This window comes from Tauraco erythrolophus, chromosome 3 (assembly GCF_009769465.1).
Source record: "Tauraco erythrolophus isolate bTauEry1 chromosome 3, bTauEry1.pri, whole genome shotgun sequence".
Lineage (NCBI taxonomy): Eukaryota > Metazoa > Chordata > Aves > Musophagiformes > Musophagidae > Tauraco > Tauraco erythrolophus.
In genome coordinates this window covers 69,506,028-69,525,930 of record NC_141467.1, presented here as the reverse complement: position 1 = coordinate 69,525,930, position 19,903 = coordinate 69,506,028, and the positions used below count along the sequence as shown (strand labels likewise).

The 19,903-nt window shown below is 38.3% G+C and overlaps 1 protein-coding gene across 1 annotated transcript in view; it reads left to right on the top strand.

Annotated features, from left to right (window-relative positions):
* Positions 1–19,903, top strand: part of STAU2 (staufen double-stranded RNA binding protein 2) — a 175,912-nt gene that overhangs the window by 99,450 nt on the left and 56,559 nt on the right. Inside the window, exon 13 of the mRNA XM_086608697.1 lies at positions 9,736–9,849. Coding sequence (XP_086464823.1) covers positions 9,736–9,849 — 114 coding nt within the window. The remainder of the gene's footprint in view (positions 1–9,735; positions 9,850–19,903) is intronic.

Below are 19,903 nucleotides of genomic sequence, written 5' to 3'. Positions count from 1 at the left end.
GGTGTGGGGTATCCCTTTGGTCAGCTGGGGTCAGCTGTCCCAGCTGTGTCCTCTCCCAGCTTCTTGCCCACCCACAGCCTGCTCCACTGGTGGGGCACCATGAGAAGTAGAAAAGGCCTTGTTGATGCTGTGTAAGTGCTGCTCAGCAATAGCTAAAACATGGACATGCTAACACTGCTGTTTGGATCTAAAGTCCAAAACATAGAACCATACAAGCTGCTGTGAAGAAAATTAGCTCCATCCTAGCCAAAACCAGTACAGCTTTCGACAGCTTTAGTGGCATCTTTACAGTTGCGTACCACTGGTCAGAAGTCAGGAAATAGGAGAACTCCTTTTATCCGTGTGAGCTTACCGTCTTTGTGCTCTGAAGAAAACTGACACTTCTTTATCAGGTTGTTTGCTACAGAACTTCCCCATTTATTCAAGACAGCTCGCTGCTATTTTTGTTGTAAAGGTAATACGGATTATCAGGGAAAGAAGTTTCCTCCAAGCAAGGCAGCGAGTCAGGATTTTATTGATAATTCTAGTGGCATCTGTGATTTGCACACCACCAGGCAATCTGTTAACTGAGAGTACTTGCCTGGCTCTCAGAAACTTGCAGATGTCCTACTGCACTGAAAATCAACTTGAAATCAAATGGCTATGTTATGTAGGTAAAAGCTTCAAGGTCTCCAAACCCTAATTTACACATGAGTAGCCAAAAGTAAGAAAACATGTTGGGAATGTGAAATAGAGGGAAGAGATAAAATAGAACAAGCTGATAACAAGAATTGTTCTAGAGAGAGCTTCATGTGAAAATCAAAGCACCTGGACTTCATTGCCTTCTGTTTTATAAGGGTTTTTTTAATCAACTAACTTCAGAGAGAAGGTAGGCAGTACCAAGTTGATGGCAGTGACCCAGAGTAGATCTACAAGAAGTGGTGTTATTACTTTCCATTTGTTTCAGAAATGTTTCTGCTGACTACAGGCCATCTAGTCCATATTGCCCTGTCTTTGACCTCAAAGGAAGTCAAAATAGTGGTAGTCATTCTGTAAAACAACAAAAAAAATCCACATAAGAATCATTGGTGTATCAGTTTCTGTAAGGAAAGATATGTAAGTTTGGAAACCTAGCATCTTCATTCACAGAGCATACTGCAGGAGGTAATATTTGCTGCAGGAAGAATGTTTCTGAATTAATTTAAGAGCATGCAGAATTAGGAAAACAAACGTATATCTAGCTACAAGGGGCAGTAAATTTTCTGACACGAGGTCTCCAACTACCTGGATTCTGGCCAGAAATCTGTCTAAACTAGTTTGCCTCTATTCTGGCCATCGTTACCTCTCTCCCTCTTACAAGGAAGAAAGCCCTTTGTTCAAGTGATGCTGAAGTTTTACTCTTCTCGCCTCCAGAAACAGCCAGGTGCTGCTTTTTTGTTTCAGTTTCTGAAAGGAAAGAAGGTAAATGGAGAATAACTGGCTAATGGCTTTGCATGAGTCCCCCGGTGGGGTGTGGACGTCACCTTGGTAACATTTTAGCTTTTCTCCTCTATATCTTGCAAATAACCATTAAAATCCTCCTGCGTATCCCTGCAGGTAACTTGGTCCATGGAAAAAATGTGGTATTTTCATAACCAATTTTAGAATTTAGGGAGTTTACATATGAGAAAGTTTAAAAGCTGTCGAGATCTTTCAAAACACTGCAGCCAGCACTAAACGCACCGGGCTGCGTTCCCTGCCAAAATCTAAGTAAATCCTAACATGACTTGATAACTTAGCTACAGACCTTGGCTTGGAATACAGCCAAAACTTTGAAAGACTGGAAGTTTCAGCTGGCAAAAATGTGAAGGTGCAATGGTGAATTCATAGCAGACTGGGATTTACCTTTAATTATGATAAGGGAACTCAGCTCTCGAGCAAAACCCTTGAAAAGAGAAACCACCTGAAAAGGTGAAGGAGAAAAGAGACGGGTTACAGTTTGTTCCTCTCATTGTGACTTGAAGCTGAGGGTTTCATTTTTGGCTGTCGTCTCCTTCAGTCTTGTTCAGAATTAGGAGCACAATGAAGCAGGATAACTTTCAGAAGTGAAATGATTGTTTCTTGTTTTAATTAAAGGAGGGTGGTTCTTTCCCCATACTGCCCTATATCTAGGTTAGTGCACAAAACCGGTGTCCATATCAGCATCAGACTTTTCAGCAGCTTCAGGCACCAGTTTTGTACTCACAATTTCACAGTGATCCTGTTCCCTCTTCATTAATGCAGCGTTTGGGGCTCACGTGCAGTTTGTAAAGAGAGAACAGTTAATGCTTGCTTCACTCTTCACTCCGGTGACAACCCTCATAATGAAAAAGAGTGTACACGAAAACATATTTCCGTTGATGCTTTTACTTGAAAGTCATTTTAAACCTGAACTATTTTCTCCCTCAAAACTAACCAAATTCCTCTCTCCTTTTAGTTGGTTGTTCAGGATGATACTCAAGACACAGGCTCCTCCACAAACGCTCCGTACCATGCTCGTCCTCGATCTACTTTATTAGCAGAACACAAACTCTGTCACCTCTCTCCTTTTTTTAGGCCATGTGATGAAAATAGGAGATCCCAGAGTTGCCAGTTTTTCTTATTTCCTTTGACTGTGAATTATAAAATTAATTTCAGCTCCTCTCCCTGAAAATACAGTATTTACCTGAATAATTGTGGGTGAATGGATCAGAGGCAGACGAGTTGTTTCTGCAAAAACCGTGTCAGGTATAACTTATATTATTTTGTAGTGCCTTAATTTCTGAACAATTAATTTATTATTTTTTTTATCACGCTTTTCTTCTTTATTTCTGGGGGGAAGATTGTATTCAGTATTTTAGATCACTGTAGTTAATCTGCTCTCCACTGTATCTACAAAATAATACATATCTTAGTTATAGAATAGAGAAAGTGAACAGGGTAGCAAGGTGCTCTTCAACATAAGTATGATTTTTTTTTTATAGAAAGCCATGTCCCATCTCCTGATTTCAGCTTCCCTACCAGACAGGTCTCTCTGCACCCTTGAATGCCGCCCATTGAAAATATTGTTGCTCGCTTTGCCTCTGCTCCACAGGAGCACTGTCTTTATAAATACGTACCTGGGTTAAGATTTAACAGATGGAAGACAAACAGTAAATGCCTTACTGTACTGATTATCCTGGATGCTGCTGTGACAGCAGTGGTGTTAGCTAATTTTCTCTTAGAGCCAAACATCACATCCAGAGGTAGGATGGAGCTGGGTCTCTCTCGCTTGACTGACCCTAATATATGGCCAAACTTTTCAGATCTCCTGCATCACTGAAACGGGAGCTCTGCATTCAGAGGATCTCTAAATAGCATGAAAAAAATAGACGTACAACCTTCTTTGCCTCAGATGATAAACGTCTTTTGCATGTAGCAGATATTTTATATATTCTTTTTGGGAACTGTATCAACTAAGCTTTTTCACTCTTATTTGTACTTCACCTGTTGTTATAGATGTCAAGTGTCTGCCTTACTGTAGTCAGGAACGTAAAATACCACCGCAGTAACCTGTGACAGTGCCTTTAATCTGCTTGTTGTTACCTATTTACAGTACAGTAATGATTTATTTCTTAGTCTGAACCCTAGGACCGTATTTTAATGAAGATTTAAGGCTACGATACAGCCGCTATTCAAACTCTGTAAGAGAGGAGCATGTTGGAATAGCTCAAGATTTACTGCTGAACTGTCAGTCTTTAAGCTACCGAGTATCTTTACCCTTCTGTGCAGTAGCTGCAGTGGAAACTTTGCCCACTGCTGTGAAGCAGACACAGCGATTGATGAACCTGAGGCGCGCTAATCAAACGTATGTTTTCTTGACACAATGATTGTGTTATATATCACATCCAAATATACAGGCCTTTATCTTTCCTTAATGATCTAGCAAGGGGGCTTTTTTAAATGTGGGTGTTTTTCATGCGCTCCTTAGATTTGTTCCACGGGGGGTGACCATTAAAAACATCTGACGGGCATGCAGTTAGCCAACTCCCTGCTGAGATTAGTAAAATACTATATTTAGTAATCTCACTACATCAAGGAACTCCAGTGTTGCAGGAAACAGTTTGATTCAATGCTTTTTTTTCTGATTTTTAAAAAAATTTTCTATTGTATGACTTATTTTTTCATCTGGGACAATTTTTTTTTTCATCTCAGTCTTGTTTTTTGTATTTATTCTATGCTTCAACTTCTCGTAAAAGACATTGTTCATACAATGGGATTTTTCCCCCAATTTCTCTTTTTTTTTTTTTTACCGCACTCCTGTTCTACTGTCACAAATGAAATACATGGAACTGTAAAACAGGTAGTAAGAATGCAAAGTGGCATTCAGAATCTCTCTCATGCTGCTCCATGTCTGAAGAGACTAATCTGTTTTTTGTTAGGAAACCTCTATGGATAATACAAGGATTCACGCTTTTAAGGTCTAGAATACTATACTGTGAAAGCTCCTAATATTGGCTTTCAGAAAACAGTTGAAATGAGCAAGTATATTTAATTTATTGTCGTGCCAGGAGTATTTCTTCACCAATAAATGTGCATGAATCAGAGTCTGAATTCAAACAGGATTGTTTAATTTTTTTTTTAGTAGATGACATGACTAACGGTAGATGAGCAACAGAAAGAGGAAGATAAAAGACTAATATGGAAAAGGCAAGCATTTCACCAGGAAGCTAAAGGAAGAAAAATATTTCATGAGACTTTTGTCCAAGTCAAAATTACTACTTTAACATCTGATCTGTGAGCCGATCCTGGTTTGCTTGTCGCTGTAAATCCAGAGCAACCTATGTAAAATCTTGGAAGTTACTCAGTAAATCCAGGACTAAATTGAGTGCTTTCCCTTTAAGGGACAGATTTAAAGGAATACCATCCTTTGTTCTAACAAAATAGTTCAGGATTGTCAATCCAGAAGATTTGTGCGTTGCTGAACATAATGGCATTTTATTACCTAGTTTATTTCTGTCTAGCATTCTAAGACTCCTGCTGATGCTTTGACTCAGAATAGTTTTTGGTTTGGAAATACGAACTCCAGTGTCACAGATGACTTCTTTTTTTTTTCGTAATTCATATTATTTTTTTAAGTTAATAAGTGTTCAAGGAATAAAGTGTTTGGCTAGACAGAAGTTGTGTTTCGAACTGTGAACACCTAAGCAGCAGTGTGTGAAAACAGTAGCCTTTATTTTTGCTCCCTTCAGTCTGTTAATGCGCAGTTAGCTCGTTCTAACAGTAGTTTAGTATGCTATAGTTAAACTTAACTATTATGTAGTAGTATAACAGGTCTCTCACCTTCCTCAGTTGTGAATCAGTAAACCATAGCCCTTGTTCATCCAAAAGACTGGATGTTCAAATGCAGAAGTGCTCGCTGAAGACCAGCAGACTCTCCCGTGCCTCAAGTTAGGACATTGTATTTACAGAATAATTTATGCAAATTAGCTATGGGTTAGAGTAGTTTATGGCAAGACAAATCCTTTACAGTTTCTATCAGAACACTTGCACATAGGGAAGAGTATTATAGTAAAGCTAGATTCAAGAGACATCTTTATATAAATATGAAAGAAATGGGAAATTTCCTGCTTTTGGAGCAGCGTTATGCTAAAAGTAACCTTAAATGTAATTTCTTAGGCAGTTTTATGCGGTGTAATTTAGTTTTTCCTTTATAAAATAACATAGAAGGTTGAGAATTTTGACTATGCCATTCCATATTCCGTTGTAACATTGCAAACATTCATCTTGTATCTTCCTTTATGTGAAGCTATAAATGTCCATCAAAATATTCGCATCTCTTCAGCAATTTAAAATATTAAAAACAGGGGCCAAATTTCAACATAGTTTTCAAATGGTTTCAGACCTTCGCATACATTTCTATATACATACACCAGTTAGTAGTACCCCTCCATACATGCTCATACCGTGCAGCTTGTTCCTGACTGAAGTAATCTCTGAAAAGGATATACAGTTGCATCTCCTGAGAATATTGAACATGAAAGCATACATGCATGAGCTTGGGAAAAAATTACTTCTAGGATTTATTTCATTATTTTGGTGCCCGAGATGCACATTGTGTTTTACACATGGAGCTTCATGTCCTGCCTCACACAGCACAACAGAGTGCTGTGTTTGGGATTCCTGAGCTGGTTATACATGATTTATCTCACATACTCCATGTATGTAGTTACCCAGGAGAAAAGCTAGCAGTGCTGTATGCTTTTTCCAATAAATGAGCAGGCTCATTTAGAGTTATTGCCAGGATCTCGTTGTTGTGGCACTGCTTTGTGCTGTGCAGACGTACCTTGGAGGAGAATTACGTGTAAATCACTCATATTAGTCTGAGGCTGGAGTCTTGCATTTTACTCAGAAACTTGCACAACTCTTACTACAGACATCAGAGTGCTGACCATTATTTCCTAACCAGATCCTAATGCTGTTCTATAAAAATCTCTGCTTATGTGTTATCTGAATAAAACATTCTGAAATTTAATGACTAAAATTTCATTGCTGTTTAAATCCTTAAAATGCATGGAGGTAATTTGTGAGTGTCCCTTAATAGCAAAAGATTTAAGCCTGAAAATTATGTCTGGACATAGATAGAAATTATTTTCATAACTCTTTTATTTTTACCTCCATAATATATAGAAAGAGAAAATGACCAATTGTGGTTAGACCAGAGGCCTTAATGACGGGTTATAGTCCCAGCACTGCCATTCACTCCTGCCAGTGCCGAGTGAATTTGGATGAGTCATTTAACGTCTGTCCACAAAGTGTCCTTACCTGCCTGACAGAGTTATTGCCAGGATGAGCTGTAGTTAAGCACTCTTGACTCTTGAGGCACTGAGGAACTTAGAAAAGTATTATTGTCGTCATGAATCTCAATAATGGCCATGTAATCACTGTTGGAGCACTTGGCCAACCTTCAGTCACCATTCCTTGATTGCAGATACTGAATCAAGTATTTGCTGTGCCTTTATGTTCCCCCTGCCTTAGATGATATGATATTCTTAAATCAGTTTTATAGACATTTAGGTTCCTCCCATACTTAGTCATAATAGAATGAACATATAAACTGAAATATTTGCAAAATACTGCTGGCCGGAAAACCTAAAAGCATCTGCTGCTATTCAGACTATTTGGTAGCTAATGACTACTACCGTGTCTTTCTGAGTGCCTGTGTTGGATGTTCTGCTCAAATAGATAAATACTTAATACTTCTGGTTGACAAAAAACCCCAAACTTTGGTTCATAGATCAAATTTGAAGATGAAAGGAATAAAATAGAGAGTTTGAGAACGTAGCAGCTGGACTGATAAATAACAAAACAGGATTACTGGGAAATTGCACATGGGCATGCTAAATGTAGAAGAAATCTGAATGTTTCTGCTGACTGCACAAATCTGTGAACCAGAGAGATTTCATGAAAGGACAAAGTTTTATTCTATCCCTCATTCGAAGTCTAGTCTTTTGGTTTTTATATCACTATTCATATCATTAAAATAGAAAGCGTTTATTTTGGTTCAACTGAAGAGCTTTAACGAGGCAAGTGAGAATTAGGGGACTGTTGTCTAAGAAATTACAAAGTTATGGCCTTGATACATTCAGATGAGGCCAAAAGTGCATCATGAAATTCTTTCGGGAAGGTTAATCCTAGAAAGATACTGAAATTCTGAATTTATTGCAATTTCAATATGAGACTCTAAAAGGGGTGTGGATAAAATCTGCTATTGCAAATAATGATGTCATGTAATACTAATAGTACTTTTTCCTCTGGATATCTCCTGTTCTTTCTGCTTGTTAACCTTGCTTTATTCCGGTGGACATTAGTGAAGTGTAACCTTACTCATATTATTCTCATTAAAAATAAGCCTACAAAAACATGCTGTGCAGTTCAGAAAATGCCATTTTTTCCGTTTCTCCATTTGTTCTCTAAGACAGGTACTTTCCTCAGTCACCAGATTTTGCCCCTTTTGCTGTGTCATATTTGCAGTACAGAATCATCCTGTTGAGCTTCTCTACCTCATTTCTCCACATCCCGTTCCCACAACACGTATGTAGCAGAATATCTAGCTTGCAACCAAATACCACAGTTGTGGAAGCTCGATAAGTCCTTGTCATAACAGTAGTCCCTGACGTTTAAAGAGCTTCAGTTTATATTTGCAAGCCAAATTTCATACCTTCGTACTTCTTTTGATTAATCAAAGTTAAACCATTGTATATGTGAAGGGGCCTCTTGTGGTTTCTAAGTAAGTAGTATGGCTTTTCTGGCAGAGAGCCACGAGCAATTTAGTAGGCACATATTGTGGGGGTTGAGAGGAAGAGAGACAGGGATAATCCAGAAAGCTTTAAGAACGGCTGAGCAAAATCAATATTTTTCTGTACATAGTACAAGAATTTTGCATTCTGTATCTCACTTTTGACCACAGCAAAACTGTTTCGATGTGTTGTCAGTAAAGTAATTCTGAAATATAGCACTGACTGGGTTTTCCTCTCACTCAGCCACTTTTGCGCTGGCTTTGCTTCAGCTGAAGTATTCCCAATTTGCACCTGTGGCAAAAAGGAGTTAGGCACAGGGGATTCAGCATGCATCGTGTACAATTAAGTGTCATATATGTCACTAAATCATTTCCACAGGAATAACTCTAATGTAGTTCCTAGTTGTCTTCAGAAATAATAAAGTTTGATTTTGTAGCCTAAATGTCAAGATGAGGCTTTATCATGTAACTTTTGCCTGAGAGTTATACAGCTATAAATAGATACTAACATAAAAGGTCTGTCTCCAGCAGAGCTGATCTCTCTTTCCATTTCTGACAGGGGTCACATAGCCAATGTAAATTACCACCATAAACTAAATTCCACCTCTCCTGTAGAACAAAGTGCTTGATCTGCCTGTCTAGAAGCCAGGAGCTACACAGAGAACTGTAATATTTTAACAATTCAGCATGAGTGGCAACCTGTTCTTAATAATGAAACAATGGCAACATTTAATTTCATTTTGTCTCAACATTAAAACCCATCCTTTCTTTAGAGGTTTTAAACACAATCTGAAGGGAACCTGAAGACAAGGAAAACAATTCAAGTAGGAGCACTATCTTCCTCTGTATTTCATGCAAGATTCAGGTTCAACATGAACATCTTGGCATCAGTGGGGAATGAGTGATTCTTAGAAAAGGATAGCCTAGACATCTCAAGAGGAATGTGAATTCTTCTCCATTTTATCTGTCATTTAGATTTAATTACAAAATCTAATTCAAATATACAACATTACGTAGCCATGACAAAAAAAAAGTTAGTGAATTTTAGTAGAAATGGCATTACAGTTGAAAAATTGGAACTATTATTTCCAAGTTTTTGGAGATGTAGTGATTTACATGAATGTTTTAAAACTAAACTATGAAATGCTGTTAAAAGTGACATCTAGGCTGGAAACTATCACTTGAAACTAGATTCTTATAATTTTATAGATACAATGTCTTGAATTCAGTCTCAAAGGTCTCAGAAACTGAAGAGTGCAGCACTTGAAAAACTGCCCAACAGACATATCAGAAAATTTGGCCCCAGTTCAGTATGTGACTACCTAGAATATTTTACACACTCCTCGTTTTATATTAAAGATGAATTCAATGTAAATGGTTGGAATTCTTCTTACAAACTTGTTGAAAAGGGACAGTATTTTAGCATGCCTCCCTTGTACAAACCTGGTGTTTAGCAGATTACGTATGTTATTCTGTTATAGGTACACTACAGTGATAGACAAAATGGCAAAGAGTGTATGACCTGTTTGACACTGTCTCCTGTGCAGATGACTTTCCAAGGTATCGGAAGCTCCATTGAAGCCAGCCATGACCAGGTATAATACCTTCACCCCACACTCTTGTAATTTTATTAATATCTAGTAAGGCCAGAATGTCAGCATTAGTAGATTTTAAATTTCAACACATCTTGTGCTTTTCATATGGCATGCTCTTGTCACTGGGGTTTGGCTATCTTGCCATAGTCACATCCTGATTAGATCTAAAGAGTGACCTGAAAAGGAGACAAACCTATGTTGCCTTTGACATATTTTTAAGACATATTAGGAGAGCCTGAAGAGCTTGCTTTAGTTTTTAAAGGCAGATGTAAGGTTTCTGCAAAGGTTTTGTTTAATTTTATATATGTATCAGGTCTTGTCTATCCGATTTTCACTAGAAGTTTATAGATAGCTGGAAAAGCAAAGAGATGAAGCCATCATCTCTATCCATCATCTGTCACAAGAAACTGGCATTTGAGAGGGGAAAGGGATTTTTAAACAGACTATGTAAAACTCTCGTTTTGTTTTGCTGTTTTTAAAATGTTTAATTCAAACCTCTGGCAAAAAGCCAGGAGAAAAAAAAAAAAATCTCATCTTTAATTGCTCATCACCCTACTGCTTCAGATGGGAACTGAGGGGGGCTTCCATTCTAGCCTTCTTATCCTCCAACACTCTTATGTATAAAAGCAAGACAAGACTTTGATACTCCAAAAGTTTTAAAAGCAAAAAGGAAACAAGTAGAAGAAAGCTTTAAACTAAACCTTGTACCTTTCAGATCGTCAGTAGATTGGAAAAAGTACTGATTTTATTTGCCTTCGCAGGCCATCTTTAAATTTTACTGTGTTCACATTTACCTTACATTTTATCAGGCTCTATGTAAGATTCCCTAAGGAAAAAGGAAAAGTCACCTTAAAAATTATGAGAATTAGTTACTTGTGGGGAAAAGGTTCAGACACTCTTAGCCATGTTTTAGGTCGGTGTTTTTTTTTTATTGGAAGTTTCTAAGTTAGTTGTTAACATAAACTAAACCCATTAGTTATTTACATGGTAACATGAGGATACTTCCTGTCCTTAAGTGTTTGGTGTTTCACAGTAATGGAGAGCTGTGGTAAGTCAGACCATACTTTGACAGACGTAATCCATTCAATTCTCATTTCATCCAGCAACTTGTTTATGCTGTTCTAAAGTCACTCCGTTTTTCTTTCAGTAAAGATCGCCTTTTAAAATGTAGTTATAACTCAAATACAATATTTAGACATTTCAATGAATTTAAGGTGGTCCCTGTCAATTTGGTAACAACTACATTCTGGGCTACCAGCCAACTTGGCCTTTGTCTTAGCATTTATTTAGGCTAGAGTATGATATGTAAACAGAAAAAAGACTTTGTAAGCAAAAAGTACATTCAAGCCATCTGAATAATTATATATTTAAGACATCTAGATGAAAAAGCGTTATTGAGCCTGCAAAGTCAAGCACCTAGAAATTAGGAAATTCCAGATTATGTGCAGCATTAGTTTGATCCCAAGTGTACCCATTCAGTGCACCAAACAGGACATTCTTCGGGGGGAAAAAGGGGAAACATAAAATCCTATAGATAAAGAATATATAGCATGTACACAAATGGGTAGAATTAACTTTGCTTGGGCCATTATGAAGCTAGAATTTCCTAATCTTGCTTCAATTTGAAGTTTAAAAAGTGTTCATCATTGGATTTAGTTATGTGTTTTTCCACAGGGTTCTTAAAAAGGCAAGAAAAATATTTTACCATTGCGTGATGGGGTGGTTATTGCATTACTGAACCCACATCACTTATGCAAAGATTTCATCTAAGCTGAGAGCAAAAGAAGATAATAATCTAAAATCCAAGTGCCAACCAGTGGGTCACAGTATAGATCCACGTACTGTTTAGGAGTCACAAACTTCTGCTCGTCGCCTCCTTAAATATCAAAGGAATTCTACTTTCTGCAGAAGAGAGATGCTACTGGCTGCTTGTGTTTGATAAAGGAGATGGCAGGATGAGATCGAAGCATTATTTTATGTCACTTGAATAAATAGAGAAAAATGAATCATTAGAAAACAGAAAGCACATTGAGTGTTTGTCAGGCACTGGAATTAGTTAATGACAAAATTAGAGCTCTTAATGGATGAACTGAAAAACAAAAATCCCCTCTTCTTCCTTGTTCCTGTGTGATTGGTATGATTTTCTTGTTTTTCTACAATTTCCTTCACAGCAGGTTTATTTGATACTGTTACTCTTATAAAAATAAAAGAACTGCTGTACATTTGTTAAGCTGAATTATCCACATTTTAAAGTTTCAAATGAAGTTAGTGCAAGATAGCCATATGCTATAGAACTGAAATTCTAGAAACCCTTCTTTAATTTATAGAATTTGTTACATTTAAGTCATCTCTTTTGTATTGTATAGTCGTTAATGGACTAGTCACCTGAAAGCCTGTGATTCCAGTGGAGGTGTGTTGATTTGTGTCAGCAAGGAGGCCTGACAGAGTTTAACTTCAGCATCTGTCCACTTCTGTGCTTATGAAGATAATTTTTCTCATGTTCCTTCTAAAAGATAGATTCCATAAATTCTAGGTTTTTTTAATGGAAAACTGTCTGAATGAGACTCTGGAATAGTTTCTTTGTGGGAAAGTGATGGAATCTGTTGTGTAAGAATGTCTAATATAATAGTTGTATACCAGAATTGTCACTATATTGTGGCAGAAAGACCGCAGCTGACCACATACTTTGATCCAAACAAGAAACAGAAATCAAAAAAACCCACAAGAAAAACAGATTCCCAGTAGCATTTCCAGCACTATAGTCCACCTTTTAGATTGAACTTGTGTTTTGCAATATAGATATATTTCTCCATTCACATCCAGTGGGGGATTTGTTACCCAGCAGATACCAATGTGATTACAATCCTACATGATATATTATCTTGCTTTTTCAACTATGCCAAGACTTGACACAGCAGTTTTTTAAGTCACTTGCTTTTTTTCGTCTGCTCTGTAGGGAGTTTTCATTTTTAGATTGCTTTAGCTTGTGTTTTCAATGAGTTTAGTTTTTTTTCCCCACATACTTCATTTGAGCAATTTCAGATTAAAATAAACATTTCATACTGATACACTAATTAGTGTGTATTTCTAATGTCTGATTGACAAGGCGTATCTCATTCGATCATGAAGCAGTATTGTGGAAGCAATTGCTGGTCTTTCATTTTTCTTTTGGCAAACTGTAAAACCGGGAAACATTTCCAAAGTACCACTGCATTCTAGCCTGCCACGTGTTATGTTGGGTTTTACATTCAGGTATGCCGACCTCTTCAGTAGAAACGTAAAGGTTTTTAGAATATCTTTTCTCTGAATTCTTTCTTTTCCTATTTTCTGGTTCCCAGTATCTCACTATAACTATAAATTTCTCTCTCCTTAATGGCCACTACTCTTTGGGTTTTTTTCAATAGAATTTAGGTACAAGCAGCTTTTAGTTAAAGTGGTCACCAGGTTCTAGTGGCTTTCTCAAGCAAATCAGAGTTGGTCCTTAATGGTAATGAATCCTGGTATTTTTAACCTTGCTGTGAGACTAGAGACAACCTATTCTCAGGGCTTATGATGGACTTTTGGCATACAGTGGAAAGCTGAGGAATTGATTGAATGTGAGTAATACAAAGAAACAGAAAGGAAGTCCAGTTAGTCGTTCTATTTGTTTCACTGAGAAAATTCAAGATATGAGGAGTGTGAGACAGAAAAGGGAAAAATTCAAAGATAGGAGACTATATAAGCAGAAATAGAATGGAGCAGAAATCTAAGGAAGTGCAGGGAAATGAGGCAGTGAATGTCTAAAGGCCACAGAAGTGGGATAAAGAGAGGAAGGTAGTTCTAAGTGGAAGACGATGCTCAAAACTCCACTAAAATGAACAAAGACATCTTCTCTACTGCTTAGTCTGTAGGTCTTACAGAGTTCTGCCTGCTTAGTTTCTCAAAGTATTGAACACTGCATTGCTTCTAGCTAGTACAAATAAATAATTTTCAGCTTTCGCAGACTAGACTATATGAAGAGCTCTTTGAATTCTTGAGCAAAGATGTACCAAGACTTTTAGTTAGAAGCTGTAATTCTATTGGAAGGAAGTAGAGATTTCTGTTTCTCCTAAAGACTTCTAGTCAATACCATTGAGTTGTTCGAGATGTGCTTCACTCAACACAAATTACTGGACTCACTATACTGGACTCACTGTAATGATAGCTAGATTAAATTTAACAGCCTGTGTCATACAAGACACCCTGTGACATAGTTTCAATCTAAGAACTGACGCTTCTGCTACATCTTGAACAAGCCAGTGTCAAACTCAGCTGCCATGTTTACACATCTATTTTGGAAACTTGCAATGTTACCATCTTTTGTGGCTTTGTTGTAATTGCTGGTTTTTTGGAATGCTTCAGCTCTAAGTGAGTGTAGAACTCTGCTTCAGGGGTATATGCTTCTGTGGTTCTCATAGCTGTGAAGAAAAACCTGAAAAAACATGTTGGGTGCCTTCTTAAGGCTTGCTGAACAGCAGGCAAATTGAAAGTATAAAAATTTATTTTTTAATAAAATTATTTTAAAGTCAATCCTAGTGATGAGAAAGAAAGAACAGACTGGGCCCATTTTGAGATTTTTGAATGCTTGCCAGGAAGTACTCTGCCTGTACAACTGAATTTTTAATCCCCTGTAACTTGATGTTCATTGAGGGGTGACCAGTTCTCTACTTAGATTTCAGGAGACAGCTCAAAGACCAGCACATATTCTTAAATTCTCATTACTTTAATAGTTTTTTATGATTTTGGAGGCTTTAACGTATGTGCGGGTTTTGGAGCTGGCAATACTGCCCATTTGTTTATTACTGACTTCTGCTGTTTACTTCAACCAATAGTCCCAATGAGATGTGCTATTAAAGTGATGACAATGAATCTTTTATGATCATATCTTGAGTCTATGCTTTCTTAATCCCATCATTATGTTTGTGTTGTATATTAGACCATGTTTTTAGAACTTTCCTACACGTTACAATGCATAAATAGAATATTCTATTTTCTAGGACAGATAACAATTTTGTAATTGGTATATAATCTACCACTATTACCACTTTTGGTTTTAAGTACAAAAAAAGCTGAAAAGATAATTTGTAGAAGAAATCATAGAAGTGGAAGAGCTATTGATGAGATAGTCTTGAGAAGAGAATCCAGCAGGTAAGGGCTATACTTAAAGGAAGATACCAGTTTCAGAAACGACTGATGGAAATTTTGACAGATAGCAGTGACAAGCAAACTGAAATGTGGTACGTAGCAAACCATCATTGTCCGCCTGCAAACAGGCATTTCTGGGCAGGGTTAACAGATTACGGTGATGCCCAGAGGTGAGCAGCTCCTGATGTCACTTGAACACAACAAAGGTGGAAGTAGTTCTCTAGGGACAAAAGACCTCAGATGTGGGTGACAGGCTTGAGGGAAGGTGCTCGGATTTAAGAAGAACTTTACCTTGTAACAGCAAATACATAATACATATAAATGTCCATGTATTTGTTATGATCTGAGGACTGTTTGTAGAGCATGCTCGGGAGGCAGCACCTGGGGAATTTATGCCAGCTGGAGTCACTGACTGACTGAGATGTGAGAAAAACAGAGGCCCAAAAAACTAATGATGCAGTCAGTGAGTATGCAGAGGATGAGAATTTGTCCAATGCTGTAACTGAAGAAGATGAATTGGATTGGGGTTCTTTGTTAAGATACCATTCCACATCAGAAAAAAAGATTCTTTATAGGACAGAACATTAATTCCTGATTAAAATTACTTTTGTTCTAAAGTGAAATTAGTATTTTCTGGATGTTCAGATTTCTTTCACAGTAGGTGCTTGTGTCCTGGACATAGCCAAAAAAAATGAGAAAATGCTAGGATTTTCTTTAAAGAATACATGTATTCCTTTTTTTGGCTGGTGTTATGTGCTTCACTTGTCAGCTCATTTCTACTTGATTTAGTGTAAATGCAGTTCTCATTTATTTGGAGTGGCTTCTTCAATAAAATGAGAAAACTTCAGTTTGACTCAGTAAAAATCTTCTAGCAGTTTTCCCAAAGCTTGACGATTCCATTACTGCCCCTTCAGCATCAAGACTCCTACCTGATCTTGTAAAAACATCTGATGCAACTAGGTCTCCTTCTGCTGGTGTGATCTGGCTGGCTGCTGCCTTCTCCTTGATGACTCCATAACCTTCAGGGTGGGCCAGGCATGCCCACAGCTGAGTGCCTGGTGCTCCAAAAGAGACACTTCACGTGGGACAGAAATATAAACTGCTTTTCATATATAGCACCATGCTTCACTCTTCTCTTGTGTGGGGAAAATTGCACCTCTTAGGTTGATGTTGCAGTCAGGAATCATCCCGTCAAGTTTTAGTTAGGCTCATAAGGTTCTTGTCTGCTATTTGGTACTTTTTCTTCGTCTGCTGTGCTCCCCATGATTGTGTGTGGAAATATTGGTACATTCTCTCCGTATTCTTCATCTTCTGTTTCACATTATCTCAGTCTGGATGTACATGACAGAACATTTGCTTTTCCCTGGCAGCTGCTGAAGTTTTCCTTGAAGAGTCCAAGATCAAACACTTGTATTTGTTCAGGATGTGTAATCTTCCACTTTCAAAAAGTGAGTTACTAATTAACTGCCGAATAGGAACAGAATGTAAACCAAGGCATGGCTATCTCCCTGCCAGACCCTTTCAGGGCTCTCATTCAGGGCTTCCCAAGTAGCTTCCCCACGTGACTGCCTCTTGCTGAAGATGCAGAATAGGATTTTTGAGTGCTCTGTGAATGCATGTTTGTTTACACAGTAATGTCAGCAGGGTATGAAATGCTACTGTTGCAGTCTTTGAGTATCTTACATGCTTGGCATGTAAATGATGACAAACAAAGACCAAGTATGTTTTGGGGACTGTTTCCTTGTCTGCTGGAAGAAAAAATGGTGAAAAATCCTGGTGACAGCTATAGGAGAGGTTTCACAAGAGCGTTGAGGTTCACAGAATCACAAAATGGTTGAGGTATCAAAGGAACTCTAGAGGTAATTTTGTCCAACCCCTCTGCTCGAGCAGGGCCACCTAGAACAAGCTGCCCAGGCCTGTGTCCAGGCAGCTTTTGAGTATCTTCAGGGTGGGAGACTCTGCCGTGATTGTTCCTTCCCATTGCCTTCATTGCCAATCCTGGCTGCTTCATAAACCGCAGAGCTGGCAGAATGTAACTCGAGTTTTTAGCCAGCTAAGTGAGTTGAACTGGTCCACTGGGATTTAGATGAGTAGCAGCACTGAAACAAGGGAGACATCAGGACTGCCCAGCCAAGAGAAGAGGAGGGGAAGCGATCCCCTTCCACAACAGCCAGCTAATTAGATCAGCTTACACACCTTGTAAAACATTGCTTGAAAAGAACGAGGCAAAAATCAACTGTACAGAAAAGTGATTTTCTTGAAGAAATGTTTGTCTTGTTTTAGTACCCTTAAACCTGTTCACTGTGCAGTAGCATGATCTGGCATAAAGAACAGAACAGGAATGCACACAGGAGAGAGGAAGAGCAGGATCATAGCAGCCCTGACCTAGAGAAGTTTAGCTGTTCTGAAGCTGCACCCTTAGTAGTTGCTTGCATTAAAATGCCTTAGCAGGCTTTCAGTGCAGCATACCATGTAGAAATGAAAAGAAAGGCATTAACAGCATGCAATGAGCCAACCTTCCATGGACCACAGACCAGCTGTTCATCATCCTTAGTTTGCAATCTGTTTCTGGTTTGATTTGTTTTGCTGTTACTTGAGGCTCAACTGGCCGATGGTGAAATGTAAAAATCTCAAATTTTCTTGCTGCTCTGGCTGTTAGGGAAGGGAAGAAGCTTAAAAGGGAAAGGTATTGAAGAAGTTTGGTAAAGCTAAAAGCATCAGGTTTTGCCACGTCATGCTGCAGCAGGAGATTCAGCCCATTTGCAATATTAAGAAATCTAACAGCTTTTTCCTTGACAGGAAAAAACAGAGGGAAGACAACAGGGATAGATTTTTCTCCTACTCAACAGTTAAAAATGGATAGACATACACCTGCTAGACAAAAGATGGTGACAGGTATGAAGGCAAAAATGAAATAGAAGGAGACCCCCCTAGTAGCTTGTCTTGCAGGTGGGATTGACAACGATCTGGATCTTTCATCTTGACCCATGACAGGCAGCATTTTCATTTTAAAAGCTGTGTTCATTTTAATTTCCAGGACTGGTAAAGCCTTTCAAACCTTAGGAATCAAAACTGACGCTCAGTCAAAACCCAGTTGCCTATTTTGTAGACACCTGCATTTTTGACAAAGAAAGGTACTAGCAAAACATGCACTTAACTTTGTTGCCCACCCTGTACTTGCCAGAGTTACTCTGTGGCATTTTCCACACACTAATCAAAGTAATGCTATATCTGTTTATTGATATGTGCTTAATCACTTGTCATTCAATTAAGTTGCTTAATCACTTGTCATTCAATTAAGTTGCTTAACACTAATTATATAATTGCCATTTCAAAATACATTTCCTTAACCGTTCTACAAGACAAAATAATGATTTGCACATGTTGCATGTAAAGAACAGTGTTTTTGCAGAACTGTGTTTGCCACCTAATTTTTTCACTTCTCTTGAAATAATATCAAATAGCTGGCATTATGCATTTACCTAGTACAAATGAAGTTTCTTAGTTTTTTGTTTGCGTAATCGTCATACAACCCCTGGATCTACGTAGCACAAGTAGAAACTAAATTTGACATTCTACACCCCTGCATTTCAAGGAGTCGTTTCAAGAAGCCAGGATCTCTTAATAAATGTTCCGACAATAGACAAAGGGAAATGAAGGAGGTTGGGGTTTAAATGTAATTACAGGGCAGTAGACAAGCTTATGTGCTGTGAAATACAGTGGGATAACAAAACTGAACGCTCCTCTCTGTCACCACTTTAGTTTCATCCAATTGGTACAATTTTCCTCTGACTATCCACTCAGAGTTTTAACACCTTTTCCTTCTTCTTTTTGGAATGGTTCTATACAACAAAACCAGGCCTGGTGGTGAGCTAGTCTAAGCACTTCTGTAAACTTGGGCTGTCTTCCAGCACCACGTTCCCACAACAAACTCCTGTCATCTGTTGTGTCTACATAACTCACGTGCTCATCTGCATGTAGTTCGGCCCCTGTTTTCAGTGCTGAAGCACTTCTCTCAGCCTGTTGTAGGCAAACTCGTGTCTATTCAGGGCAGAGGCAGGATTGCTGGAGGAACAAAGGAATAGTTTTGTCAAATAAGGGGAAGAGTATAAAACTAGTCATGCATGCATGCTCAGTGCAGATTGTGGCAAGTTCCTGTCCAATTTAAAGTTCAGTTCTAAAGTTACTCTGTCAGCTATGCTACCTGTAACACAGATCGGTACGTAAAAGGTCTGGATCTCTGCTGAGCATGAGGAGGTTGTGAAGCTATGTTTAGGAGCACTAAGATTAAACTCAGTTCGTAGATGTTCATGGTGAAACAACATCCTGCTTTCTTCCTTGGACAGTTTTTTAAATACTCCATCAAGAAGGAGCTGAATACTTACCCTAGCTCGATCACTAATGGTTTACCTGAGAAAATAATTTCACTTTCCTTTTTTACATGATTGCCATTAATGCCCTGATGGAAAGTGTCAGACACCTCCAGTGAAAAAGGTGTTCATATTCTTTTCTATAACTCGTTTAACATAGCATCTGAGTCCCTCTCTTGTCTCCCAAACTCATTCACGTACAGGTTGTTGTATGGGTTTCTCAGATCATCAGGTTTCTCAGATCGAGTCAGAACATCCCACTGTTTGAGACAGGAAGGAGTCACCAACCAACCTTCTCTTTAAAGCATCAAATGTGCAATATCCACACTTGATACAGGAGTTCCTGCATCCCCAGAAGCTCCGCGTGTACTTGTGTCCTCCATTTCGTAGCCCTTACAGACCGTCCATGTTCCAATACTAATGCTTCATTCCAGCAAGATCCTTCACATATGCTAAATGTAACACTGCTTCCAAGTAATTCACTCTCTCAAGGATCCAGGACTTGAGATAATAAACACTAA